At 37.4% G+C, this 12539-nt stretch overlaps 1 protein-coding gene across 2 annotated transcripts; it reads right to left on the bottom strand.

The window, feature by feature from the left end:
- Window positions 1-3150: 3150 nt before the first annotated feature.
- Window positions 3151-11161, bottom strand: gata5 (GATA binding protein 5). 2 transcript variants are annotated; one of them, XM_060894518.1, is made up of 7 exons: window positions 10923-11161; window positions 9635-10336; window positions 7231-7400; window positions 5838-5966; window positions 5036-5111; window positions 4284-4411; window positions 3151-4055 (listed from the first exon to the last, which is right to left on the bottom strand). In XM_060894518.1, the coding sequence occupies exons 2-7, from the start codon at window positions 10185-10187 to the stop codon at window positions 3936-3938; spliced, it is 1176 nt and encodes a 391-aa protein (XP_060750501.1). In that variant the 5' UTR covers window positions 10188-10336; window positions 10923-11161; the 3' UTR covers window positions 3151-3935. The 2 variants fall into 2 exon arrangements, with proteins under 2 accessions (XP_060750501.1, XP_060750500.1); XM_060894517.1 differs by having other exon boundaries at window positions 5027-5111; window positions 10923-11147.
- Between the last annotated feature and the right edge of the window lie 1378 nt (window positions 11162-12539).

Here is a 12539-nt window from a genome sequence, read left to right as displayed (position 1 = left end):
CTCTCTCTCTCTCTCTCTCTCTCTCTCTATTTATCTTGATGCTACTTAGCTTTTAAGTAGAAGTCACTTTCTGTCTCCCTTGAGTGAATTGAAAAACTTATTAAACAGACTTGATAAACAGACTTGTTCTTAAAAAACTGCATAAAATAATGTGAAACACTGACACCAAACTACTTATGACAAGAAAGCATGCCTGTCAGGATATAAACATGAATAGTTTTCTTGCTTGGACTCTGTACTTCCAAACATAATAATCTGTAATGAAACATCAGCTTCACAATGTCAGTTTTAATTCTAAATTAAATAAATAAATTCAGGACTTTTTATACGTTCACATCATTATTTTAAATACTGCAGTATATTCCTCTTAAAAGGATTTATACACACTACTAAAGATAATGTACAAGGCATGTGAAGCTTATACATATGTGTGTGGTACATCAGGCTTAAAGAAGGGACTAAGATTGTGATAAAGGCCAGGTTTATCTCTCCAGTCTGCGTTCTGGGCAGCTCCACTTTACAGTTTCCCAGATTCCTTTCTCTGCATGCCAGCAACAAGCTACGTGCAGTCCAATTGCTATTACTGTATTACGGTAACATACTAAGTCTGCATGCATGTACACACACACACACACACACACACACACACACACGCACAAGGAGCTATGTTATTTCCCTGTCATCTGTACCTCAGAATGATATATTGGGCCCATGTGGAATAGCTGTAAAGACAACACACGGAAGTTTTGATTTAATGGCTGAATATTAGCTAAATAAATGCCCCCATGTTACCCTCCTCCTCCTCCTTCCCACCTCAGTGGCACATAACTTCCCATGTGTCAGGATTGCTTCATGTGCATTTAAAACATAATATCCTGTTTTCTGTCGCAGAGAAACAGAGAGAGAGAGAGAGAGAGAGAGAGAGAGAGAGAGAGAGAGAGAGAGAGAAATGACTGAATGAGGGCTGCATAGACGCTGACCCTGGGAAAAGTCTCTGCTAAGGAAAGGCTATCACTCAAACACAGGGGAGTTGGGAGGAGGTGGAGGAGAATAGAATGATAGAGTGAAGGACAGCATAGAAAAAAGTTTTAAATGTTCAACACAGTGGTAACCTTGACACCGCACTGACCTTAGAAACCTCCAGTCTCAAATACTGCAGGACAAGTCCAATCAGCGATAAGAGGGGATCATGACCCCTTGCTCGAACACACACACACACACACAAACACACACACGCACCTTCATGCAAACACCTGGGCTAACACAAAGACACACTCCTTCAATTTTACAACATCAAGCTCCTAAAGCGTGGCCCTTAATGTAGGACAATGGTACACAAACATGGCCACAAGGGTCGTGCTCCCCGGCATGACTCCTGCTGCTCTTTGAAGCCACGCGTACACAAGGACAATAGAGCCACTTACTGAAGGACACAAGGATGAGTGTGTGAAGTATATGAGGCTGGAATTCAACTGGAATAGTGTTTAGGATATTTAGGAGATGACAAGCACTCTCTCTCTTGGTTTTTGTTTGGGGGATAATACATAATAGATAATAGGTATAATGCATATTACCTATTACATATACATTTCTTATATCTAATAAATGTGCTTTAAGGAAAATATCTGACATTAAGTGTCAGATATATTTAAGAGGGGATACAATAACAGCAATATGTCTAAGCAAATTAGATATGACTTAATTAGAGCTGTAATGTTATGAAATTTCCAACTTAAAACGTTTGAATTTTGAAAGTGTTGGGCATCCAATAAACTAACACACAGGTAATGGTCCAACTACTAACTAATTTTCTCGACAATACGAGAAACTCTAAAATATATTTTATCGAGTCTTAAGTGATTTATTTGAACTGCATTTTGTTTAAATATTGTTTGTTGTTTTATGTAATTTTTAGCAAATGTGTTTGTTCTTTAAATATTAGACTGCTCTTTAAAGATATATGCCAATATAAAGGAGCTTTTTAAACATTGTCACAACATCTTTTTTTTGACAGTATACACTAGAGGGTATGAAAATGAATGCACGAAAGGTAAAGTTGATGAGCTTAGCTTGCAAAGTTAGTTGCTCATATAGCAGAGGCAATAAGGATCAGAGTTGCATGCATTTTCCCATAATGCTGAGTCCTGCAACTCATTGCTAGGGCAACAGAAACCATGACAGCAGCAGATAAGGGAGTCTAATTTGACCAATCGCAATAAAGGTAGTGTGTGGAGCCTCCGTGTCGCCAGAAACTGACTCGTGCCAGCCTGGGTCGAACCCTCAGCACCATAAAGCCAAGCTGGAATACAACCTTTGATCGCCAACACAAGCGAGAGAGAGAGAGAGAGAGAGAGAGAGAGAGAGAGAGAGAGAGAGAGAGAGAGAGAGAGAGAGAGAGAGAGAGAGAGAGAGAGAGAGAGAGAGAGAGAGAGAGATACAAACATTAACCTAATTATGTACTTATACAGAAAATACATCAAGCATATAGCTATTTTTCTTGCAAAACACTTTCTTCATTTCTTCTATTTTACTTCCTTTGTTTTTTTAATTTTTCAACATACACTATTAAGGTTTTTATAAAGAAAAACAAAGGCCTGTGTATAATACTCACTCTTACAGGCTATGAAGCTGCTGCACAAATAAATGTGTGCGTGCACTTCAGAAGTTCCAAATAAAGCATAGCAAACAAAAAAGAAAAAAGTGTGTTTCTTTGATTTCCAGATGTTTGTATTATGTACAATGAGCTTAGATTGTAGTCTTAATAATTTGTTCAGAAATGAAAAGGTTTTGCTTTCTAAGTTAATGTCTAAAAATGAGGTGGAAAATAAGGTTTGCAGCTTTTAGCTCACAGTCACTATAAATATGTTGGCGAGCATTTCTTTTGAAATCAGTAAACTGTTTTATGTCTGTTTTCTTTTAATTCACAAGCTGTGCAAATTCTCAGTTTTTATTTTAAATTATAATTTATTATTTTGAATTTTTAAATTTTGGGCATAAATGTGTGTGTGTGTGTGTGTGTGTGTGTGTGTGTGTGTGTGTGCGTGCGTGCATGTGTGGATGTGTGTGTGTGTGAATTATGGTGTATGTAGTGTGTCATTTATAATTTGTTTCAAAATTGAGTATCAACAGTCTGGACAAAGACACAGGGGGCAATATCTAATACTGAGTTTTATATTCAATAAAACAAATGTGTAATTCCATTATATATCAACAAAATACAGCAAAAATAAAATTAAGGTTAATATATTTTGAAGAGAACAAAATTCTTAAAATAATTAAAATAATCACGTCCATTTTCAAAACTTTGAAAAAAAAAGTGAGTCATTGCACTTCAGATTAATTGTCAGAAATACGAATCAGTAGAAGCAATGAGGAGTTTTTCCAAAGCCTGTGTGCGTGTCTGTGTGTGTGTGTGTGTGTGTGTGTGTGTGTGTGTGTGTGTGTGTGTGTGTGTGTGTGTGTGTGTGTGTTTAGATATCATTATGACCGTAAAATATATTCCCTGGAAGAAAAACACAGAAAGAGTATACTGAAAACCTTTATGTTCCTATCTCAACATAAATAATGTATCTTAAAAATGATTCACTTGTGAAGAAGCTTATCATGAAACATCATGGTTTAAAATGTGCATTTGATTTTGTCCTTCGTTTTGTTGTCCTTCATTCAGTTAAAATGCTTTTTTGAGACGTCCGTTTAGTGTTACACCACAAATGTCTACAGGTATGACCTGAAATTTACACTGAACAACAGATAAACACTCTGTTCAAACTTTATTGTCAGTTTATATATTGTCTTCCCGTCGCCTGGCATCCTCCGGAGTCTGGGTTTTGCTTGTTAGTGTCGGCTGCTTAATAGGTAGTTCACGTTATAAAGTCTTTTTCCAAGATTGCACTGGGGAGATATTTTGCACAGGAATGGCAGCTTCTTGGGCTGCATCATGCTTGGGACAGCGCGCACCAGGTGTTCTGTGGGGTGATGGATGTCGAGGTGAATGAGTAGTCCTCGTATTTGATGTCCACATGGCCTGAGCTTGTGCTGCTTAACTGTGTTGAAGCCTTGGGAAGGAGAGGCAATAAGAGAAGCATGTGTTTATTCCACACAACTGTGCAGTGTATTCTCCTAACATTTTTTTTGCTTTTTATATATATATATACATATAATATACAAATTTATCATTCAATCCTTTAGAGCTTCTATTGGTTTTGTAATGTAATCAGTCAATTAACTGCTGTATAATGTGAGTTATCTGTGAATGATGATGGCCTTTGTGTATTAATGAATACCTGTGTGACAGACACAACCGTTTGACCGGCGTATGGCGAGGCAGCAATGTTGGGTTCACTTTTTATTGTTGAAGCATTCTCTGAAATGGGATGAGAGGTAGGAGAGGTAGTGCCAGACACAGAAGACCCTAAAGGACCAAGAAATGTGAAAAAAATACCAAATTAAGCAAACCAAATAAGAGCCGTTACAAAATTAGAGGCACTGATCAGCTATTCAAAGATGGCCTGACTTCTCTCTACAGACAGTCTTTAAACACAAATCCATTAAATCCAGAAGAAATGGTGTAACTGGATGCTCACTTTCTCTCTCTCACTCAATTTTGCGTCTTCCATTCTTTCACACACCCCATATGTCTCTCCACACATTCTTGCGATCCAATTCTCCCTCTCTTTCATCCCAATCACTCATCATAACTTTCTTCGAAAAATGAACTGCCTCTTCATTCCACCTCTTCTCACACCACTTTCACTAAATCAGTGCAAAATCATTGATACTGTGCTACAGCCAGAACGTTTATCAACGCACCTATCAACACAGTGCATACTCTATGCCTGATGAATCAATATTTTATAAAAAACTTAAAATATGGAAGATGCAAAAATGTTAATGAGAACGGATGGTCACATTAATCACAGTATACCTAACTATAACTGGTTAGAAAATTTCAAACCATAGGTTTGCATTCATTTTAATTTGCATTGTGGGTTACTGTATAAATATTTGCACTAACAACATCTCTTACCTGACGAACCTTTGGTTTTAGGAATCTTGGGTTTGCGTTTTCTTGTCTGAATGCTTTCTTTCTTCATAGCTAGTGGCCTGGGTACCTACAGGATGATAGAAATATGGGTAAGAAACTCTAAAAAATATACTGCAGATACATTAAACCATCTACTAATAGAAAATGTTTGAATATTTTAACATTTTCTTCCAGAAAAATATTTTATTAATAATTGGATCAGTGATAAGGAGCCACTGGATCTGTACATAAGGATGGATTGAAGTGTGGAATAATTTTAGTCTTTATTTTATTCCACAAAGTACTTATACAATACATTTGAAAACAGATCAGTTCGAGAAGTTTACCTATCTCTTCCTATTGCATTAGAAGGACAAAGTGCAATCTTATAACCCTGGAAATCTAAGGTATGTTTCTCTTTTGTTTTCATAGTTAATTTAAGAAAATAAAATATATTTCTTGTAGATAAAGATATTCATTTTTAATATTTCAACTGAGTAAAATGACACTGAATGTAAAGTCATATCAAGAAACAGGAATGGAAATAATCTGTTATTAAAACCCTATTCAATTTCAACCAGTTTTGATTATATCCTTTTCATAACCTAACAAACCTAAATCTGCCATTGTATTTAAAGTTTGTATTGGGCACTGGCGCACTGAGGATTTGTGCTAGAATGCTAGAGATTTGATTGGAGGGGTATTAAAGTGACTAAATCCTGAGAGACTGTTGAGCTTAGAATGTAAGCAGCAAAAATTTCCACATGAATATTTTAGAATAAGTCCAATATATTATATGACCCTTGATACTGACCCCGTGAAGTTTCATGTAGAGGCCACAGGCATTACACACAGGCTCTCCCTCTGCATTTCTCCTCCACAGTGTGGTTGTGCTGGTGTGACAGTTAGTGCAACACAGGCCTGCCCTTCGGGAGGTAGTTTGCTGCAAAAACACACCAAGAGTTCTTGTAGTCCACAACATGGCAACATACTCAAATCTAACAAGGAAAGAGACAGGAGCAAAGGAAATCTGGCACCTGATAGGAATGGATAATTCTTATAAAAGGTAACATTCTTAAAAAAGTATTCCTCAAAGACAACAGTTTACAATGCATTCTGCCAGTTAGACATATTGTGCATTATGGTTGTGAAATGATCAGGTCAGGTGTTGGAAAACTAACAGCCTGAGTTTTTATTGCAATTCCGTAGGCTCATGGGCTGAGAGATTTCCTCGTTCATGCACAATGCATGGAGTTTTGAGTCCCGTTCTAAATACAGACAGACTCAAGGACAAGGTCACAAAATGGCAAATAAAAACAGAGATGTCGAAAGGGTGTGCTAAGTGTGCTAATTCACAGCTGCAGAGAGAAACAAAGAGAGAGAGAGAGAGAAAGAGAGAGAGAGAGAGAGAGACAGAGAGAGAGAGAGAGAGACCGAGAGAGAGACAGAGAGAGAGAGAGAGAGAGAGAGAGAGAGAGAGAGAGAGAGAGAGAGAGAGAGAGAGACAGAGAGAGAGAGAGAGAGAGAGAGAGAGAGAGAGAGAGAGAGAGAGAGAGAGAGAGAACTCTTGGGAAGAAAGACAGCAGTGAAGGTCTTTCTACCTCTGTGACCTCATGCAAGAGATAAACACTCTTTCCATTTCGCTTGATTTCAAACACACACACAGACACACACACACAGACACACACACACAAACACATACACACACACACACACACACACACACACACACACACACACAGAGTGTGTATTTACACTCGCTTTCCAGTTTTTCTTCCTTATTTCTTCCTTAAACAAGTGATCAGCAAAATGAAAGTGGATAAAAAACCAGACCTATTTCCATTGTTTGTCTAGGTATTAAAAGCACACCAAATATTGTTTAACTTATTTAATATATTATTGATTGATTGCTAAGTAAATGAATGTATTTATAATTAGGGTTTTGAAGTCTTTAAAAATGAAATAGCACTACCGATTGCATAGCCTGAACAAAATGCCTTATTTTGACATTTTAAAAACAATATATTTGACTAAAGCACACGGTTCAGCTTATTGAGTGTTATTTGTACCACTGTAAATCACTTTTAAATAAGACTTTTATATTGCAAGATTTCTGTGAGATTTATTGTTTCGAAATGTTACTGTAGAAATATAGCAAAAATAATGATAGGCTATGTCTTGCGGGGCACTAAACCTGGGGCACTCACCAGTCGTTTCTGGGGTTTGATGAGGGGCCGGTTGACACCGTTCATCTTGTGATAGAGGCCGCAGGCATTGCACAGATAATGACCGGTTCCATCGCGCCTCCACAGCGGAGTGGAGATTGAGCCGCAGTTCACACACTCTCGTCCCTCCACCGCCATTTCATCCAACATGTCTGCATACACACACACACACACACACACACACACACACACACACACACACACACACACACACATTTCTCATTTCTCGTCTGTTTCACTTTTTATTTTTTATTTTTTTGCAACATAATAATAATAATAATAATAATAATAATTAATCAATAACAATAATAACAATAACAACAATAATAATGATCATAATAATCATAATAATAATAATTGTGCATCTATATGATTACAGAATATTTATTTTGTCAACCAGATTGCCCTTTTATAATTACTTTTTTTTTAAAATATAGCTAAAAATAATACAAGAATAATATTATCTATTTAAATAGGCTAAATACGATTGAGCTGTTGTTTTTTCGTTTGATCTGTGTGAAAGTATGTCCACAAACAAAGAACTGTGTTCCAGTTTATGTGCGATCGAGGTAGCATGGATTTGCAGATTATCTAGAAATCATTTCCTGCTCAAAGAAACGATTTATTATAATTATTATAATATAATGATTAGAATTATATTAGAAATATTATAAATAGGTGCAATTAAATAGTTCAACAAAAAAATTTCACAAATATTTAAGTATATAGTGCAAAGAATATTGTAGACATGGGGAACCAATCACCATGTTTTGGGAAGAAACACTCCCTGCTTTCTTTAGGCCTATATTTGGGTTTCGTTGCAAATTAGTGTTGAATATCTGCAGCCATCTTGATTAGCTGTTTATGTGATGAATGTGTCCGTTTGGCCTGGCGCGGGTGAGACAGCACGCGAAATATATCAGTATGGGGAACACTGGGGGTGCGCAGCATGTGTGTGTGTGTGTGTGTGTGTGTGTGTGTGTGTGTGTGTGTGTGTGTGTGTGTGTGTGTCTGACAAGGCCGGGTCGAACGGCTATAGGGCTCTTATCAGTGTTAAAGATCCAGGAGTCCCCAATCAATCAGGCCACATGACACGCGACGCCCTCCTGCAATTAATGGCTGAAATTCCACATTTTAAATTATTAAGTGAACGAATTCCAGCCTGAGAAATACTACTACTACTACTACTACTACTACTAATAATAATAATAATAATAATTATTATTATTACTATTATTATTATATAAATAATAAGAATAATAATTGTGCACCCATATGATTACAGAATATTTCTTTTGTCAATTTATGTTGCTCTGTTGTTATTTTAGATTTTATATGACATTATAGGTCTAAACACATAAACCACAAGCTCTAAAATGTGCGAAATTTATAGGGCAATATAGTTTGTAGGCGAAGTGATCATTTAAAGATAACATTACGCCAGAGTGAATGAGTCCAGAAGTCTGTTATGACAAGCTGCGTACTAAATTACATGACATACATATTTCAAGTGTTCTAGCTCATAGGCTCCTGCTGCATTATGTGTACCAGACGGTGCGTCGTTAATTGTTCGCTTAGGTAAGTCTGATCAAGGTGGCAGTTGTTAGCACTAAGAAGTCTGCACTCATAGCCCTTTCATCAATTCACACCCAAACGATGTTTAGCGGTTTCATTAGCATCTAAAGTGTATTAGCAGCGCATGTGTATTAGTTGAACAAGAGCACAGCTTTTAGCTTTGATTAACAGGAATAACCATCTTACTATATATCATCAATAGACTGACACAATCACAATAGCTTGCCATACTTTTAGATGTTTACCCATAGCGAAAGCCTAAAACCCACTCAGCTGTCATTAAATTACTGCAATAAACGTGAGATCACGACATCAAACGAGACCCCTCCCTTTCATTCCAATCATTTTTGCTTGCTTGGAAAACAAACAGAGAGATCACATTACAAATCATATTTGAGTTGTAGCTCCAGTGAAATAAAGATGTAGATTTGTAGAATTGCCCACTCTGTCTATTTAGTCCAGGTGTATTTTAGTGGCATTTTAAGAATATTTGACTTGAAGATATAATACTTAATTCCTTCCTTATATATTTATATGCACTTAGTACATTTTAGTAATGTACTAAATGCACAGTATAGTAAATACAGTATGCATTTTAGTAATGCATTCTGTATTTACTATACAGGCAAGTATGTTATGATATGTTGTATGATATGTTGTGTGATATATAAGCTTTATAAAATTACAGAAAGAAAAACATATAAAAAAATTTGAAAAGACTGAGGAAAGGTGTGCCATAAAAGAATAAAGGTATAAAATAAGGGACAGTAATATCTTTTGTTTTGTTCCATTGATCATTGGATATACGCACCTAGACCGGTCCTTCTGCCCGTCAGAGTTCCCTGGCGTCCCTGTAGTCCGATCATACTGCTGTCGAAATGACCAGGCGCCCATGATCCACTCACGTCGTGGCCCATGTACGCATATGGGCTTGAATAAGAAGAGCCAACGGAGCGCACCAGAGCACCACCGTACTGATCGGTGCCGCGCGCGCCGCCACTCAGCGCCAGCGGGCTCTGATAGGACGCAGGGTCCCGAGCGCCACAGGTGCCGCCACCGCCGGTCGCAGGAGGACTGTGCGTGTAGGAGAAAGCGGCGGAGGGCGCGTGAGCATGCGGGCTTCCAGCGCCGAACGACGAGCCATCAGCAGCAGATTGTGGTGGCCACGCGTGATGGTGGCCCGCGAGCGCGTGCGGCTGGTGCGTGGGTTCGCACGGCTGCAGGTATGGCAGCGACTGTAACATGGCAGCAGGCACTCGCGTGCTGGGCACGTACACAGGCGAGCTGGCCGGTGCGTGCACATAATTCCCGGAGTCGTGCCCGTACGGGGATGGGTTGGAAGGTATCGCCAAGCTCGAGTACATGCTGCACGACCAAATCTCCTAATTTGTTTGTAAGAAAAATAATATAACAAGAAAAAAAACCCACAGAAACCAATAAAATAACTATTAGTGCAAGTGAAGTTCGTCCAAAAGCTCCACTTCTGTTGTTGCGGCCAGACAAGACTTCACTCCTGACAACAAAAGGAAGAAAAAGAAAAAAAATTAAATGATTTTGCTCCGAAAACAAAGTAGCCTGCATGTCACTATCCGTCTTAATTAGCATCTAAAAAAACAAGGAGTCAAAGTCTGGTCTGAAGCAGCTTCTCGCTCGTGACAGCGGATAATAATCAGAGCCACATGGCGAGATTACAGCTGTCTTAGTTTTTAGATCAACAGGTAGGTATTTTTTTCAGTAAATGCAACAAACCATGCAAATGACTCTAAATCCGATGGCTGAAAAAATATATAACAAGATAATATTAATCTAAAGTTAAATTGAATTCCTTTTAAATTCATATTTGTTAATATGGCTGTTTAATGAAAGGAAATAAGGATAAAGAGTATTAGTATATTTGCGTGCAGATATTGGAAAAAGACCAACAATGTCAAGTATCTAGACTACTCGAACCAAGTCAATGAAACACAGCCGATTGGAGCAAAACAAGAACCAGAGAGATAACCAAGCCACAATCTCTTGATACATATATTTTATCATTGGAATAGCCGCGCGCAGCTCTAATACAATTTTATCCTTGCGCTCTCGTCGCATTATCTCACCAGATAAGGGCGCAGGGCGATAAAGTGAGGTTCCCTCTTTCCCCCAATCGTGTAGCACCTCAGTCGAAAGCTCCTCTTCTCCGGGTTCTTTTATTAATATGAAGGAATGACCGGAGTCGGTAATGCAGTAGTCTGTTTTTAAAAATAGAAAGGTTTACTCCTCGCGCGTTGCGACTCGGTATCACAGACTGATAGAAGCTCATATAACCGTTCCCCGATTCGCCCTCTATACTTCACGGCGAGATGCAAGTCACGTGACTCGTTGCCTGAAGGTAGGACCCATAGCAAAGGAGGAGAGGCGGACTCGGGCTATGGCCAACAAGCACAAACTACTATACTAAATAGCAGCTTATGTCAGAATAGTAAGCCGCCTAGGTAGGCCTACGACTGTCTCTTGCTATTTAGTAAGGAAGTGCGCATTAAGGCATTTGATCGCAGTATGTGTGGAAGTGCGTAATTGTGTTCTCAATCAGCCAGAGAAATGTACTTTAAAGAAATCGAAAATGAATTAAATAGGATGTTTTAGAAATGTAACGTGTGAATACTCCAAAATCCGACCATGTAAAAGTAAACATTTAAGAATTAAAATGAATAAAAAAAATTAAAAAAATTAAAAATCTCAAATGTTTAATACAAATCCGACGATGTGGAAGTAAACATTTTAGATATTATTTATTTACTTATTTATTTAAGAAAATAATAATAATAAAAAAAAGAAATTCTCAAATGTTTAATCCAAATCCGACGATGTGAAAGTAAACATTTAAGAATTTATTTATTATTTATTTATTTACTTATTTTTACTTAATTATTTATTTAAGAAAATAAAACGATGGTGTTTGTTTTGGTTTGTGGAGAATTGAAGGTTCTCCATGCACATGGAATCAGAGCCACGGCGCGCTCTCGTAGTAGCATTTTGGCAGCTAATTTAATAGAGCAGTCTTGTAAAAACTCAAAATCATTGCAGTAAACTAATCTCAGTGTCCGTACGAGAGACATAGGATCGCTTTATGGCCCGTTAAATCTGAATGAGTTCTCTATAAAAGCAGCAGGCAGATAAGGCAGATACGAGTCACTGATTTTACATCGAAAAACAACGATTATCACTAAAGATTTCACTGGTATTTTCTTGGCACCTTATTTTTGACCAGTAAAGTTAAGTTAAATACAAACAAACAAATAAATAAATTAATATTAATGACATTTAAGGTGTCAAGAGGAAATTTAGACATCAGACCAATGATATAGATGTTTAACGACTTATAAAAACGTTGCTGATTCGAGCCTTGATTCGAATAATGATAATTAGAATTAATTCAGATTTTTGCGCCCACGTGCTTTAGGTTAATGTAATAAGTTCAGAATTGCTGCTTATCTACATATTTACTAAACGTGTGATATTATAGGTTATTATATCGGACAGACAATAGGGACATTTATATTTCTAATTTTAGTTCAAAGCAATAGAATAGATATTGAACAAACGGATCAAACTTTTAAGCAAGTAAATAATAACTAAGTATAATTTGTATTGAGAAAAAATAACTCTGTAAATTTGATTTCGTGATCTCTAAATCTGTATAGAAATTGAAACGCATCAATAAATCACAGTGGGCT

Source organism: Tachysurus vachellii, chromosome 19, assembly GCF_030014155.1.
Source record: "Tachysurus vachellii isolate PV-2020 chromosome 19, HZAU_Pvac_v1, whole genome shotgun sequence".
NCBI classification, from domain to species: domain Eukaryota; kingdom Metazoa; phylum Chordata; class Actinopteri; order Siluriformes; family Bagridae; genus Tachysurus; species Tachysurus vachellii.
Note: the sequence above shows the minus strand (reverse complement) of the source record. Positions and strands in the feature narration are given on the sequence as shown.

Coding starts and splice junctions, on each gene's coding strand:
- gata5 (XM_060894517.1), bottom strand. CDS start 10,187: ATGTACTCGAGCTTGGCGATACCTTCCAACCCATCCCCGTACGGGCAC. Junction 5,112..5,837: donor TCTACATGAAACTTCACGGG/GTCAGTATCAAG, acceptor ATCATCCTGTAG/GTACCCAGGCCACTAGCTAT. Junction 4,412..5,026: donor TAAAACCAAAGGTTCGTCAG/GTAAGAGATGTT, acceptor TTGGTCCTTTAG/GGTCTTCTGTGTCTGGCACT.